The following is a 17,244-nucleotide window of genomic DNA, read 5'->3' on the forward strand; positions in this document are numbered from 1 at the left end:
GAGTGCAGAGTGTGGACCTGCCCTTGGCTCAGGGCGGGAGACACCTGAGCGGAAGCTGGAGAGAAGCCACGTGGACACTTGTGAGGAGGCAGTGGGCACAGGACCCCCGAACTCTCGCCAGGAGCGTTACTGATGGGCTGGGGTGAGGGCAAGGAAGCCGCGTGGCTGGAGCTGGATGAGCAAGGCTGCCAGAGGGAGGAGAGCAGCACCCAGTGCGGGGACTTGGGGTTTTATTCTGAGTCGATCTATCCACACGCCTCTGACATAACTTCCCTCTGTTTGTCCAAGATCTTTGTTTTCCCAACACAGAAAACACCCAAAATGTTCACACCAGTCCCAGCCCACAGAGTGCAGCCTCTCTACTGTCCTCAAGTCCAGGCTGCCCTCTGCCCCCAGCCCCCATTCACTCTCACCTGGATGCCCACCGCCAGTTTTCTGGTACCAGCTCTCCACATTTTCGTTCTCTCTGTCTCCTGCTCGGATGCTGGCCCTACCCATCTCTACCTGGAGACACCAAAAGCGCGGCAAACATTACCTGCCACCACCACCCCGGCCGCCAAGTCCAGACTGCATTGTTATTTCTTTGCCAAGACCTGCTCCTTCTTCTGTGTTCCCCACCTGGGCATCGTGGGTGGATGGCACTCTATCCACCCACTCCCCCATGTCAGAAATCTACCAGGTGTGTACACACCTTTCTTTACCGCACTAGGACATCAAATTAATGATCAAGTCCTCTAACTTGGCATCTCTCCTAATGACGCCCCTTCAAGCTCTCATGAGCTCTACTTGTTATCTGAACCGGTCTGTCCTCAAGCTTGGCGTCACAGAAAAGCTGAATCAATTTTTATAGAAAGAAAATCTCCCCATCTCCTTTCCTCATTCAATAAATTCCTGTTAATAAGAAGTCATAATAATTAACATTGCCTGCCTGCCTTCTAAGTACCAGGCCCTTCTCTAAGAACTAACTGCGTCATTTACTTTCTCAACAACCTCCTCTGCTGAGACAGGTTCGGTCAACCGCCCGAGTCACAGGGCTCACGGGTGGCAGATACCGAACCTCCATCAGCAGGCTGGTCAGCGAGCCTGGGCTCGACCCTCAGCCTTCCTGGCCTCTCTGAGCGGCTCCCTTTCGCCAGAGAAACAGACAAGGTCACTGCCCGCGCTGAGCTTACGATCAATCAACCACCCAAACGCATCCTTACAATCGTGAAAAGCACCATGAAGGCACGCTGCCCAGGTGATGCAGGTGGGACCTGACGCTGCTGCACTGCCTGCTTATACGTTCATCACGTCCTCGTCCCTGCCTGGTGTTTTCTTGTTAAAATATTTATCGCCCACCTTTTGCTTTTCCACTTAAACTCCAACAGAGGAGCGACCTTCCTGCTGCCAGCACCAAGCACAGTGCCTGGCAGGACACAGGCCTGTAGGAAGCGTCTGCTGAATGAATGACACTTCAGCTGTGATCCCGGCAGACGCCACGATCTAAGACGGGGACGTGGAAGGAGGTGGGGCTGGAGAGGAAACAGACCACGCAGCGTCCGTGGGTCAAAGTCAGCGTCTTCTTCTCCACCCTTAGAGTGCTCGAGAGCCGTTACAGGGGTGATGGCTTTATGACCACCTACCATGGTTGCCCAGCACCTACAGGGTAGTCCGGATGCTTGAGCATGGCAGGCCGGCTGCGATGGCCCACCCCTGCTGAGTCCTTCAGCGAATCTCAAAGCACAGCCCCACCTGGGGCCTCAGTCTCTGGGTCTTTACTCATGACCTTCTCTCTGCCTGGAAAGTTCCCCTCTCACACACATCTAGCTGGTAAATACCCACCTGACCTTTGGAGGCTCTGGTCCCTTCTTGGGGAAGCTCTCCTGCCCTCCAAAGGGGGCAATGACCACTCCCGGCCCCTTCCCTGTACACTGCCTGTATTCTTCCCCTATACTAGTGCACTTTATTGTTCCACTGTACTTATTTACACAATTGTCTTCCCTACCAGACTAGGAGCTACTTCAGAGCAGGGACTGACCTTTTGATCACTGGCAAAAGGAGCCGATGACTGTGCGAGGATCCTTCCCGAAAATGACTTTCAGGAAGAGACGACCACCGGGTACTAGCATTTCCTACTACGTAACGGCACCCTGCTTTTTTGGTCACGGGCATATCGGAGCCTCTCTCCAACAGGCGGGGGATGCCGGGGAGACTCCGACAGCCTCCCCACTCCCCACCTCAGCGATTTTGACTTGAACTCCGCAGAACAAACAAAACTCTGCGCGAGTGAAAGCCAGCTCAGTCACATCCTCCTGACCTTCAAAGGCATTAAAGCAAAGTCCTGAGGCCTGATTGTTCACCACGTACTTAAGGAAAGCGTCATTTTTTAATGCGACCTGACTTTACTTAAGCCAGAGGCATTTGGGATGGCTAAATATCTCTCTGCTGAAAAACTTAAGAACGACTTTTCTTCTGCGAAAACATGTTAGACTTTGAATCCGGGGACTGTCTAATTGTTCCAGGTTAACCACATGCTTATTTAAATAAGCTATTTTGCCATTCCGTCATTTACTCAAGAGCAAGTGAAAATCAAGGAGGGAATCCAGGCTCAGTCAAAAGTGTCCTTTACTAATACCCTAATTTACAAAATCCCTGAATATTCTGATAAGAACTGAGAATCTGGTCTTAAGATATTTTTAAATTCTTAACATCCCACGTCTTGTTTAATCCCCATTATTTTAAATTAGGAGTTGACAGCATTAACTTTAGGAGAGAGATCTTTAGTCACATATCTTGAGCAAGCTGTTTAAGGAAATTATACACAGCACCGTTTAACCCTTCGTATTAGTTCACCTAATAACAGCAATATGGACAGTAGCAATTTTCTAGATCATCAACCATATTTTTGCTAAAAGCGGTATCAGAATAACGTAATTTTACTCAGATACATTAATGAAAATGTTAGGATAATACACTAGACTTTTATTTCAGCTGTAGTTTTCTTTTTTATAAGCTAGCAGGTAAATATCTTCTAGGGTTAAAGAAATCTCCGTTGGAATAAAAGCTAAAACTGCGTATTTTCTTAGTATTGTAAGGTTACACAGTATTATTTTCAGGTATAAGGATACTCTATATTACAAGTATACATAAATCTTATTAACTACCAAATTTTCTCTTTTGTTTCATCCTATCTTTACATTCTATCATTCAAATCCTTTAGAATTTCTTTGTTCCCCCTGTGATCACTGCTTCCAAGAGAAATCTGGCATAGGATCTGAAGGAAATGCCAGAGTGAAATTTTCCTTAAGATTAATCACACAGGTAAGTAATTTCCCTTTCTTGCCAAACAATATTTTCTAAAACTTCTTGGAACATCGATAAGACAGGACTGGGTGGTCGTGAAAATGTGAATTTTAGGATTTACTTAATTACTTACATACAAATTTTAAAGGTCTAATACCTTGCTGAAAGCAGTATGGAGCTCCTTTACTGGTTAGAAATAGCAACAAACAAAGGATCCTCAAAGGTCGGTCTGGATTCAAGAGCATAGGTCTAACAAATCTGTTCCACTGTCCATCGCCGACACCCTGATTCCTATTCCTATTCCTTCCAAGTGTCTGGAAGTTCAGTATGGAATTCAGAGTCATCAAATGACTCCGATTTTAAAGTGAAAATACTAAAACATTGAAATTTTTCATGTGTTAAACCCTAAAAGCAGCGACTAAGACAAAGAGAGTGAGTATGAGATGGCTTCCCAGGGTCAGTCCTCACGGTCAAGTTTGACATCAGTGTCATCAGTCAACCAAGAGTCAACCTAACCTAGAAAACAGCGGGGCAGGGAGGCTGGTTCTGAGCAGAGAACAAACAAGCTGAAGGGATTCAGATGAACAAGCTATCAGGAAAGGCAAAACATAACTGAAGACTTGGGGGAAAAAAAAAAAAAAAGAAAGATAATTTGGGAAAAACTCAGCCTGACTCCTGCTGGGTTAAGACAGGGAGCCGTCCAGGCAGCAAGCAAGTTTCTAAACCTCCCACATCACAGTCAATCACAACCTGCTGCCCAGAGACATAAGCCAAGAACCACAACTCCAAAAACCTACATTAGTATCACTTCCATTAATTCCATTATGTATCAATTAAATATCTGCTTTTGTGATTTATCAACCATTTTCACCAGTATTTCTTAGATTTACCAGCACTGACTACACAACTCCACATGGCTATGAAGTGGCAGAGGACGAATAATGCCTGCTGAGCCCAAGTCACCACATATTCCAATACCACGTGCAGGTATTACACGCTTGAAATAAATATATAGGCATATTCACGCACACACATGTTACAGTTTGCAAGGCTAACCCAAGGCTCTTAGTACACTGAGGAAAATATCCCATTCTCTATATTATGACCCTAACTGGAGATAACTGGATGGTAACCAGATTCTGAAAGTGGGCCAGAAACAGACCACACTTTTATATCAATAACAATAATAACAGCTAACATTAATGGAGCACTTGGCTTCTACAGGGTGCAAGTGCTTCAAATCCTCCCTGTCTCACTAGAGACAGACATTGCCGGCCCATGACAGTTCCTTCACCTCCAGGGCTCTGCGGCAAGGATGCCAGTCAGCCGGGGGAAGGTGACTCATTCAGTGGGAACAGCCCTATTCCAAGTGGTGCCCGGACTAACACAGTTCAAGCGAGGGGAAGAAGCAGTGAACTGAGGGCCCACGGCCCACAAATTCTGCTCTCAATTTGACCAGGTTCAGATGTGTGATCAAGTTTTTTCTTCTACAGCACTGGGATGATGCCACCTCAGAGCTGTTGTAAGAAGCAAATAAAACAATGGCCAGTTAAGGTGGCATGTAAATTATAAAATACTGTCTACAAATATATGTTCAAATTATCGTCATCTCTACATTTGCTGGCCAAACTTCACCTAGAGTTATGTGGTTATGAATTCCAATGCCAAGCTCACTCTACTTAGATGGATCATGCTGGAGTAGCGAACCAAATGTAATTTAGGAACTATTTGGGGTTATATCAATGCAGGGAAAGAGACTCTGCATTGAAAACGCATTTTCTTTCTGACGTTGCTCAGTAATGCTCATCATTTGCCTTATATAAAAAACATATTTAGTTGGAGACTTTTTCCCACATGCTATTCAAAGACTCTGCAAAACGGATCTAGAGCAGTAGCTAATCTGAGTCATCTGAATAAGCCACAAGTTGCGGACTTCAGAAGCCTCGGAGTGAAAGCAAGTGCCCACCAGTTAAAACATCAAAGTCAAACAAATCACAACATTCAGAAGAAAAATACATTTCTCATATTGATTTTTCTTACACAGACGATATGTTCTATACATCACATTGCCAGTGTTCGCTGACATCAGCCTTCCTCTCCCAGAATACAACACTGAGTTTCCTAACCACTTCTGTTCAACATGGAAGATGAAAGTCAACTCCTATTGCTCAAGGCAGACTGCAGAGTCAAAACAAAAAAAAAATCAGAGAAAGGGAAAACAGAGAAAGATGCTTTAGATATTAATCTCATATTCACTGGGAGAACAGGAAAATCTTTATCTGTCTCTCCTCTCACAGTTTAAAAGGCTGTGAATTTTCTTTTGCCCTACCCACCCTATAATTCAGAGCTCTTTATCCAAAGCTCTTCCTTTTTACCTTACTTCAGCCATGAAAAGTCTCTCAAGTATTGTCAGTATCAAACAAAAAACAGGTCTCTTCTTGACCCTATTTTATTCACACCTCTTGATCTCTTTCATTTCCTTTCATAAAAATTCTTCAACATTCTGATACACTAGATCCCAAAGATAACATGACCTTATCTCCTTTACCTCTCTAATTATAACCTACCTCTCAGATCTGAAACTCTACTTACGTTTTGTGCCTTTCTTGTAATTTTCTCCAAAATAAAGTATCTGAGAACATCAATAGTTCTTCTTAGAGCTAAGTCTAGGTTATGAATTCATTCATCATTTATTTCATCTTTCAAAGGAGCCATTTTTTGAAATCCCATGAACCTAGATTTCAACAAACAAGCTAATACTTGCAAAATGCTTAGAACCTTACTTGGCATCTGGTTAAGTGTGAAGTAAGTGTCAGCTGCGACTACTGTTATTATGGAAATTTCTTACTACTTTCCCTCGCTTCCCCCATAAATATTCCTTTTTTTCCCAACATGACTTCCTTTGGAATTTCACTCTCCTGGTCAGCTATATGCTGTGGGAAGAGGTGATGGTTAGACAAGATCAGTAAATCATAATCACTGGTCTCAAGGAGTTCAGCGTTCCCTAGGGATGAGCTACAGATGAATAATTTCACTGCAACACCACAAGAGCCTATTAACCACAGTTAGGAAGTGATAGACTGAGAGCACGGTCACAAGGAAGAAGGGACACTGAACTGTAACAGACAGGAGAACAATGACCCATAGTCTGGAGGGATAAGGAGGCCGACTTTGGCTCAATAGGAGGAAGACATTTCAAATCATCAGGCTGCCCATCAATAGAGCCAGTTACCCTGAAAGTAAATGGCAACTGTAGTATTCAGTATGCCAGGGATATTACAAAAACTAGAGAGATCCAACACAAAACAAGTCACCAAACTTCTTGAACAACCTACCAACAGCAGAGTAATTACGGAGGAAAATATTCTTGGTCTTATTTGCAGGCACACACACAGCACCACAAATTAGCCTGACAGTAGATCCAACACGTAACTACAGAGAGGGTGAAGGTGAGGCAAGCCAGGTGACCTGGGCACTTGGGAGTAGAAAAGCCAGAACCCAAGCCCAAATCATTTGATACAAAGATGCTTTTACCACACCACATTTATAGTGAAAGATGGAAGGCGTAGGTGGGCTATGAAGAGAGAGACATAGGATTTCTTGTCTAAACTGAGTTAAAAGGGGCGTTGTTAGTAACTACACGAGAAACACCAGCATAAAACAGGCCACGTGGTCACCCTAGCCATCAGTGGGCAGTTACGTAAGAAGAAAGGTGAGCCAGAGACTGCCCGAGGCAGGAGATGTAGCCAGGATCTAGAGTGAAACCAAAAGTAGAAATCATCAAAGCCGTGGTTCTCAACCAAGGGACTGTGGTCCCCAAGCAACATTTGGCAACGTCTGAAGACATTTTCAGGTGTCACAACTAGGGGGTTGGTGCTAACAGCATCCAGTGGGCAAAGACCAGGGACCATGGGAAACACCCCAGGATGCACAGGACAAAGTTTTCCAGCCCAAACAGTCAAGAGTGCCAAGACTAAGAAACCCTGTATTAAAAATTAAAAGATCTGACTGTATAAAGATATGAAACATCTGCCCTTCAAAAAAAACCCCAAAAAACTGCAGAAAGGGCTTCCCTGGTGGCGCAGTGGTTGAGAGTCCACCTGCCGATGCAGGGGACACAGGTTCGTGCCCCGGTCTGGGAGGAACCCACATGCCGCGGAGCGGCTGGGCCCGTGAGCCATGGCCGCTGGGCCTGCGCGTCCGGAGCCTGTGCTCCGCAATGGGAGAGGCCACAGCAGTGAGAGGCCTGCGTACCGCAAAAAAAAAAAAAAACTGCAGAAAATATTCCGACCTTACGTGAGAAAAAGTTAATCCAATCTACGTACTTCGAGACTTCTTAAACAAAGGCAAGCATCGGACAGCAAAATGGGCAAACAGAAATGGCAAATAAGCATTTAAACAGTCTCCCCAAATAAAAAACCACTCTACCTCCTGAGGAATCAAAACACTTTGAATTAAAAGAACACATCTAAGGTCACCTATAAACCCAGCATAGCTTTTCTAATACGCAGCATCAGTGATGAGCTGTCACACACTGCCAAATGGAAGCATAAGCTGATTTGAAGCAAACAAACAAAAAACGACCTTCAGGGAAGAAATTAAGTTGTACTTAAAATACATATCTTTTTTAATTTTAACTTTTTATTTTGAAAACTATATATCTTTTAATACAGTGGCACAATTCCAGGAATCTACCTAAAGAAATAGTTGTGGACATGTTCAAAGATTCAGCTACAAGAATCTCAGCTCAGCATTAATTTGGGCAAAAATTGAAAATCCCTAAAATGTCAAATAAGGAGAAACCGATTAAACAAATCATGGTATATCTATATAGGACTCTTAAAATCATGCTATATAGCAAATATCGACATGGAAAGACATTCATGACATACTACTTAAAAGAAAAAATATATAGAAAATATACATATTATATATATATCATTTCTTTGAGAAATTAATATGAATTAAATTAATTAAATTAAATTAATATGATGGTATGTGCATGAAAAAAGCCTGTACAGTAATAACATAAATAACAAATAACATAAATGGTAGCGGTGGATCTATTTGGGTGCTGGGATACAAGCTACGAGAGCAGTGGATCTATTTGGGTGCTGGGATACAAGATACAAGGGCAGGGATTTTTGCTTTTTCTCTGCTGTGACTCTCACACACAAAACAGTGCCTGGCACAAGGGGACATAAAATAAAAAATGTTACTGTTATTTTTTTTTTTTTTTTTTTTTTTTTTTTTTTTTTTGTGGTACGCGGGCCTCTCACTGTTGTGGCCTCTCCCGTTGCGGAGCACAGGCTCCGGATGCGCAGGCTCAGCAGCCATGGCTCACGGGCCCAGCCGCTCCGCGGCATATGGGATCCTCCCAGACCGGGGCACGAACCCGTATCCCCTGCATCGGCAGGCGGACTCTCAACCACTGCGCCACCAGGGAGGCCCTGTTATTTTTACTTACTTACAGTTTCTCACTGATGTGCAATAAACACTTTATTTTCATAATTTTTAAATGTTGCTTTTAAAAAGAATAATTCAACTGCAAAACAAAACGTTTTACAAATAGAAATGGAAATAATGCCACCTACCCCACAGGGCTGTACGGCTTAAATAATAAGTTATGTAAATACGCTTTGTAAACTCTAAAGCATTGTATGAATATTAGAAATTAATTATTCTGCTAAGATCATACATTCCAGCATTAAATCATTTTCATATATGCTTTGGCTGGTAGCCTTTCTCTCAGCAATTTCACTTCCAGTATTTTGTCCTTTAAAAACAGAGGTGTGTGTGGCATTACTCGTAGAAGCAAAAAGTTGCAACCGTAGAGGACTGGCTGGGAAAGTTGTGGCACATCCATAAAATGGAATCACTGTTCAAATTCATCCTGTAGAAATGCACTTACTGACATACACTCTTGATCTTTATTAAAAAAATTCATGTATGTGTAACATAAGTAAAATAATCCCCAATACAGCTTATTACAACAATATCTGTTATGTCAAATAGCCAAGAGTTGTGATGATAATTTTCTGATAATTCTTATCTTTCAACTTGTTAATTCATTCTAATTGAATTTATTCAGCTTCTTCCTTTTGGTCTCTCTGTTTTACAAGATTCGATCAGTCAAAGCCATCTATAACATTTTATCTTCCAGTCGCTGAATTTTATGGATTGCTTTCATCCTTGGAAGGCATTCCCACTTTCAAGCTGCCCTATGGCTTTAAATGAAGTATGCATATGGTTTACAAAACATGGGTGTAATTCCTTTTTATATTGTCATGTTAGTGGTTTCTTACATATACATGAATCTCTTTCTGCATTAGTCAGGACTTCATAAATCAGAAGCTAAACCTCATTTTCTCTCCTTAAAAGAAATGTAATAACTGTTTTCCAATGCTTTATTTTTCCTACTTTCACAAAGAGAGATCACAGAAGCAGGGTACGAAGAAGAAATCCTCAGAACTAAATGAATAACAGCTAAGAGAAGTATTTGAAAAATGTGAAATGTTACTTGAATCCTATTATAAACATGATGGAAGGACATTTTCTCCCTATAGAGCTCTATCAGAAGCTGGAGAACGTTCGTGCACACCAACCACACATCTGCATTCTTTCAGTTAAACACCAGCTCCCTTAAAAAGGCAGGAAGGGACTTCCCTGGCAGCCCAGTGGTTAAGACTCCGTGCTTCCAATGCAGAGGGTGTAGGTTCGACGTCTGGTCGGGAAACTAAGATCCTACATGCTGAGGGGCGCGGATAAAAAAAAGCAGGAAGCGCTTCCTTTTTGCCAAGGACTATTTCTTTCTTTATCTGCTGCTCAAAAACTCAGGCAAATTCTTGTGGCCTTGTGCTCTTCGTTCTGCTTACACTAAAGAAAAGCACTAATGAAAATCGCCTCACATTCCCTTATTTTAATTTTATGAGACTGCTTAACAACACTAGAACTAAAATATTTCCAACGTTATTTAGAAAATACTGTAATTTAAGAAGCTAATTGATACCATAATAACCATGAAATTCGACAGCAGTGGAAATCATTGAGATTTTTTAAGTATTACAAGGCTTCCCAATGAAATCACAGTCCAAGGCAAGTGGAAGGAAACAATGTGATGAATACAGTAAGATGAAGAAATTATTCACGCGTCCAACAGCACTGATGAAGGGCGGACGCCACGCCCAGCGCTGCTGCAGGGGTGTGAGAAAGTTCCAGAAGAAGAGCAGGACAGCTGTGTGCGTGAGAGGTGGGCCGGGCAAGGAAACCAGCCTACGGAGGCAACGAACGGAAGTGACAGGCACTGCCACTTGTCAGCACAGAAAGAACCCCACCAGTTTAAAACCGACAGAACCCAACTCACCCCCTGCAGCAAACGTACTTCCTACAGACTGCGAACTAACATAGCCATCTAAGCTCATTTAAACTTCTAAAATTTCTAAAACCTTGGTTTATGTTCAGCTTCCACAAATTTCTGCCTAAACGTAAATCATTTATTTCCTCCAGATATTTCTTTGCTACAACTGAAGGGTTTTTCCCTGTGATGAATTCTTGAACCACCTTTTTCTTTCTGGTGGTGGTGGGAGCGGAGGCAGGCAGCTCCAACTCAAGGCCATTCTGTATTATCTTTTATAATATTGGGGCATTTCTGAACCATTTGATGCTTATTCATTCCTTGTTGTTTTCTGAGTCTCCACACTTTTGTCTGAAGCCTCTATTTAAAATCCGTGTAATTGAAACAGAAGACAGCAGTTAATATCCCAAGGATAAATGCAGTTCTTCAATTTTTAAAAGGAGCCTGAAAACTAGAATGTTTTCCTGGCTTAATCTTATGACCCAGATTTATAATTACATAAAAGTAATAATTTAAAAAATATTTTGAAACCTAGACCCCAAAATAGCCATATAAATCCATTTTGCTTGTACTGCTTTTTATTCCAATTTTCATTAAAAACATGTCCATTGTGAAACCATGATCATTCTCTTAGCCAGGGAATATGGGAGGGCAGCAAAGGGTCGGAGCAACTTGGAAGAGATGGCGTCATGGTTTACAGGAGGGACACAGGAGCAGGGCTGTTGGAACCTCACTGTAAGACTGTGTTGATGTTTAAAATTGTAACAGAAAATTCACTTTATTTGAAATAGATTGATCCTTCTCCAAAAAGCTGGTAACACATTGTAAAAAACACAATGATGTTAGGCATTACCGAATGAAAACGCTCATGGTTTACAGACTACCAACTCACGCATCCACTCAGCCAAGCTGTTTTCCTGCTGGTAACTTGAATTCCAGTTTTAAAACCGTGCCAACTCCTCTTGGGTGTTCTGGTGATGAAAATGACTTTCTTTACGTTTTAGCCAAGACTTTTCCACCACAGCATCTTATGAGAAAGCCACAAGGCTGGGGCACCCCACAATGACCAGGTTGGGGGAAAAAACTATTTTAGAGAATCACTTTGATGTTTAAAATAATACATAATAGGGAGGGGAAGATGCATTAAAAATAATGTGCTAATTAATTTTTTGATATATTCTGATTCCACATACCAAGTTTACTGAATACTGAATTTTTGATTTTTTTTTTTAAGCTGGATATGCTTGTTTAAAATACACTATTTTGCATAGTGGTGGTTTAAAATGCAAACAAGTCAAACCAAAGAAAGAACAGCACATAATAATGTAAGCTCAGGGGAATGTACCTGAAGTGGGTAAGAGGAGAAAGTCTGACGGCCCTAAAATACTTCCTAACCCTGAATCCTGGTCATTTGAGGCAGATACTTTAACACTCTCTCTCCTGAAAATATTTGAAAACCTTTCACCTCAAAAGAAAAGACAAATTGATTCTGTGCCCCAGACCTTGTAGGACACAGGTTCCCAGGACCTTCCCAGCTACAGGTGCAATTTTGGAAGGTTTTTTTTTTTAATGTGACAATATCATCATCTAAGAAGTAACAAAATCATGATCCAGCTGAAAGGTGACACACTGACCTGATTGATGGAGTTGGCAGCGCAGGAAGCCAGGCCAGTTCCGATAAAGGTCAGCAGGAAGCAGGGCCAGTCAAAAGGTGCTGGGGCCAAGGCAAATCCGGCTGAGGTGGTGCTGACCACGAGGGCTGCAACACAGAAACAGAGCAGAGCTCGTCACCATGCAGGGCCAGACGGTAATGGCCAAGCAAGCCCCCTCCATGTGAAACAATCCACTATAACAACATGACCTGTAGGCTGATCTTTCATTAAAAAAAAAGTTTTACAAAACATTTTTCTGGGGCCTCCCTGGTGGCGCAGTGGTTGAGAGTCCGCCTGCCGATGCAGGGGATACGGGTTCGTGCCCCGGTCTGGGAGGATCCCATATGCCGCGGAGCGGCTGGGCCCGTGAGCCATGGCTGCTGAGCCTGCGCATCCGGAGCCTGTGCTCCGCAACGGGAGAGGCCACAACAGTGAGAGGCCCGCATACCACAAAAAAAAAAAAAAAAAAAAACATTTTTCTGATTATAAAAACTATATGTGTTCACTATAGAAAAATGCCAATTTTCCTTTAACTCCATTATACTCAAGAGTGAAAAATAAGATAGGCATTTCAGATCGTCATTCACTTATTCATTCAACAAACATTTACGGCACACCTAGCCCACGATCAGTACCGTGCTGGACATTAGGCGTTGTTCTGAGCAGGTCAGGCTCTTTTTTGCCTCAAGGTCCTTGTACTTTTTGTTCCCTCTGCCTCTTCCCATGACTGGATCCTTCTCGTCCTTCAGATCTTGTCTTAAATATCACGTCTTAGGGAGAACTTCCCTGACCATCTCACATGCGGGAGGCCCTCCCCAGGTACATCACCCTTCAATTTCCTTCCCGGTACTTGTCACACTCCAGCACCTCCATGGAATATAAGCCCGTGGAGGCAGGAGCCCTAGCCATACCTACCTAGCAAGAGATGCGCAAAACTCAAGCAGCACCCTCCTTTGCGGAGGCTTGTCACTCTTTCCAGACATCACAACATCAACCGCCAAGCCTCACAACAGGCCGTGTTCCTGGATCAGTCATCTTGTTTTGCACAACTCAGCAGCCCTGAACATGCGTTCAGTGGCTCCTCACGTGTCGCCCCATGTGTGGTGACAGCCAGGACTGGGAGAAGAGTCCTCAACACCCAGGCTCCTTCCCAGCGGTACCCGAAGAACAAAGGGTCCATGGTGTCAATGTGGGAATTCGAAGGAAAACAGCCAGCAGGGTTCTCCCTCTCAAAGTGGAACTCAGTAAATTGCTTCTCTCCATAGAGTAAATCAGTTGAAATAATTCTTGACTCTATTTTGAGACCTTGAATCTTAGACCAAAAGTAGACTACTGGGCTTCCCTGGTGGCTCAGTGGTTAAGGATCCGCCTGCCAATGCAGGGGACATGGGTTCGAATCCTGGTCTGGGAAGTTCCCACATGCCACGGAGTGGCTAAACCCATGCGCCACAACTACTGAGCCTGTGCTCTAGAGCCCGTGAGCCACAACGACTGAGCTCGTGTGCCTAGAGCCCGTGCTCCTCAACAAGAGAAGCCACTGCAATGAGAAGCCCGTGCACTGCAACAAAGAGTAGCCGCCGCTCGCCACAACTAGAGAAAGCCTGCATGCGGCAATGAAGACCCAACGCAGCCAAAAATAAATAAATAATGTAGACTACTTATAAACATCTATGGTAGTTAAAAGAGTGTAGAAAATCCATGATAACTTTCTCAATATATAATTAGTAAAATCTAGAGTCACCAAAATAAAAAACAACTTTAGATGTCTCTAAATATCCAGGTCAATATTTTGTATTGTGATTTATAAATAAGTTTTAAAAATCAATTACCACCATAGTGGAAAAGATAGCAACACAGTCACTGAACTGTCAAGCTAAAAATACTGTAAAAAGAAAATTCACTTTGTTTAAAATTGAAAAGGGTATGGAGACACACAAAAGCAGTGTTTTTCTTTTTATCTGCCCCCAGAGCATGACTGGGTAATGGACAATAAGCACAGAAAGCACATCAAATTTTTGACTGATGGGTCAAGTGGTAAGTTGAGAAGAGATAGAAAGCAGTTTACAAAACAATGACAGAGAGAAAAGGACAATGTTTTAGTAAGACTTAGCAATGATTAAATTTACAAAATGGAAATATTGCCTCATTTAAAAATATACAAATTGTAAACGGTAATACACATAAAGAATGTGTATTATTTTTTTATAATACAGGGGCCATTATTTTTTATAATACAGGGGCCAGTATTACTACAAAGGAAGAAATCTGAATTTTGTAACACATTTCCAAAAAAAAAGATCAAAAGCTAACAAAGAATGTATTTATACTTACTTCATCAAAGCAATTAATTTAAAGAAAGAGAAAGGAAAAGAAAATTGATAAATTGTAAAACTGACCAAAGCAATACTCTCACACAGCACTGCCACAATGGTAATTAAACTGTTCATTGATTTCCTGGGATTCATTACATGGAATCATTTTGCAGCACCAGGATCTCATTAACAGTGAATGTAATATATTCTTTCATTCACGGCACTTGAAATTATATTTTATTTGGTAATCTCATATTGTCCCTTCACAAATAAACATAAAATCAATGTTGCCAATGAAGTATGACCCATCCAACAGAAGCCCGGAAGCGCTGTCCTGCAGGCCCAGGGGTGACTCTGGAGGTCCAAGGAAGAGGGATACCCCTACCCCGATGCACCCACTCCCACCTGCCCCTGGCTCGCGGGTGGAGGTCCAGCCCAGTCACAATCACCGCCATGCAGAGACTCAGCAGCCACCTAGGGAGATGCGTGGTGACAAAGGCAGCCCTGACACCTAGCAAAGCTGCAGCTCTACCCACGACTCTTTTTGGAACCATCAGGCTGGACCTAAGACTGGTCAGGGCCACGTCCTCCCAGATGCCGTCGTTGACAAGGAGTGACCAGATGCAGTCTCTGGTCTGCCTGCCTCATCCAGGGAGAAGCTCTCTATAATTAAAAACAGGTTGTTATATTTTCAAACGGTCACAAGCAGGCACACCCTGGCTGGCCCAGAAGAAAGCAAGCCTCCCCGTGTGAGCTACCTGAGGACCACATGGCAAAGAAGCCCAGGCGGCCGCTAGGAGCAGAGTGGTCCAGGGACCTCAGACACAGAGATGCAAAGGTATGAGTTCTGCCAGCGGCCCCCGAGCCCCAGGGGAGAAGCACAGCCCCGGCCCACAGTGATTTCAGCCCAGGGGGGCCCTGAGTGGAGGATCCGGCCAGGCCACACTTGGACTTCCGACCTTTAGGAACTACGAAGTAAGAACCTCGTGCTGTTTTAACCTGCAAAGTTTGTGGTAACATGGTTTGCAGTAAGAGAAAACGTGTGATACTGCAACAAGGGTGGCATTTAAGGAAGACTAGACTTCAGGACACAGAGGACTGACCAGAGTGGAGGAAAGCTCGCTCAGGAACCATGGAAAGGCCACTGCAGGGAACTGGCTGGGCAGGGAGAGGACCTGGCAAGGGTGGCAATGGTGCAAACACAGGTGGAGTGAGGGATCTTAAGGCAGTGACACGGGCCTTCAATATGGAATAAGCCGAATGGGTACAGCAGAGGAGAGAAACGCAATTCAGTGACTCCAGGAATAATAAAGCCCTAAAAGGTCAGAGGGAACTTAGGGTCAACTAGTCTCATCTCTGTCCTGATGGAGGAATGGACACTATCCCTGGATCTGGCGACAGGAAGCGGTTTCTCCCCGGACAACCCTGCACAGAAGGGCTTCAGCTGTGGGACGGATCTCTCTCTCTCTCCCCCAGACCAAGTCAGGATGACTCCCTCGAAACACCTCCCTCTGGATAGAACCCTTGTCTCTGGAGCAGCACCGAGTTAACCCCTCTTAGTACAACCTTCAATCATGCAAATGCCACTACCCACAGCCTCTGTCTCTCCAGGCGTACTGTGCACGGGACCAGCCATGCGGCGCCTCCATGCTCCTGTCCACACTGAGTGACACCTTTTAGAGAAACACTAGTTTCTAGAATAACAAAAGCACTCAGCACAGTGCCTGGCAAGTAATAAGGGCTTAATAAGCAGTGCTCTTGGTAATTATTAAAATGTGCTTCAAGATGATGTATTTTTCCAGCCACTATGCTTAGACTTAATATTTCAAAGCGGTGTCTTAAGGAACTCTGAGAAACAGCAAAACACTTCACAGAAGCTCCACGCGCCTCTGTCTTAGAACATCCAGGGGAGTGCCCGGAGTGCAGTCCTTAAGAAATGTGGACTAACCATGATAGTGATAAAAACAAGACTTAACAATTGTGAAGCACTTTGCAATGCCAAAGTGCCTTTACATTTATTTTAAGTCCCGGAAACACTGCACTTCAAAGCAGTGTGTGGATACCTCAGGGTCATGGGAAGCAAACATGAGAACTTTCACTTATATTTGACTTCTCAACTCTCTCTTTTAAAACACACACTTTGTATATCTTAAAATGAATATAATACATTGGTGTAAGAATACATGAATTTTACTTACAAGTAATTACATTTTTGTTATATATGACATATTTATATACAATAGCATAAATATTTTATAAATATACACACGTGCACTTAAAACTTTTTTACTGATAAAGTACACGACTAACAAACTTTGCAGAAGCTTGCTCTAAAATGAACAGCAAGGCAAGCATTGGTAGGTATTACGTCTGATTTTATACACGGAGATCCAGGCGTCAACCAGTGGCAGTGAACTCAATCTACCATCTAACCCAGAGTCATACGCTTTAGGCATAATATCTGGCTCTCTGCTTTATGGGATGTACTGTAGCAAGTACTCCAAAGACTCATTTTCAGAAGAAAATTCCACTAAAGGAAGGGAAGATACACACACGCACCACCCAGCAGATTACAAAACCACCACTAGGCCAGCAGGGCTCGCAGGACACCGCGTCCCTGTGCATAACCCACGATGCCCCTGCA

General features: G+C 43.3%; 1 protein-coding gene across 2 annotated transcripts in view; it reads right to left on the minus strand.

Annotated features, from left to right (window-relative positions):
- Nucleotides 1–17,244, minus strand: part of COX10 (cytochrome c oxidase assembly factor heme A:farnesyltransferase COX10) — a gene marked incomplete at its 5' end in the record, with an annotated part of 109,509 nt that overhangs the window by 77,298 nt on the left and 14,967 nt on the right. For both annotated transcript variants that reach the window (XM_079724568.1, XM_079724569.1), the window contains one exon: nucleotides 12,271–12,395. In XM_079724568.1, coding sequence (XP_079580694.1) covers nucleotides 12,271–12,395 — 125 coding nt within the window. The remainder of the gene's footprint in view (nucleotides 1–12,270; nucleotides 12,396–17,244) is intronic.

The sequence above is a fragment of the Hyperoodon ampullatus genome (genome assembly GCF_949752795.1).
Source record: "Hyperoodon ampullatus genome assembly, chromosome: 19".
NCBI lineage: Eukaryota > Metazoa > Chordata > Mammalia > Artiodactyla > Ziphiidae > Hyperoodon > Hyperoodon ampullatus.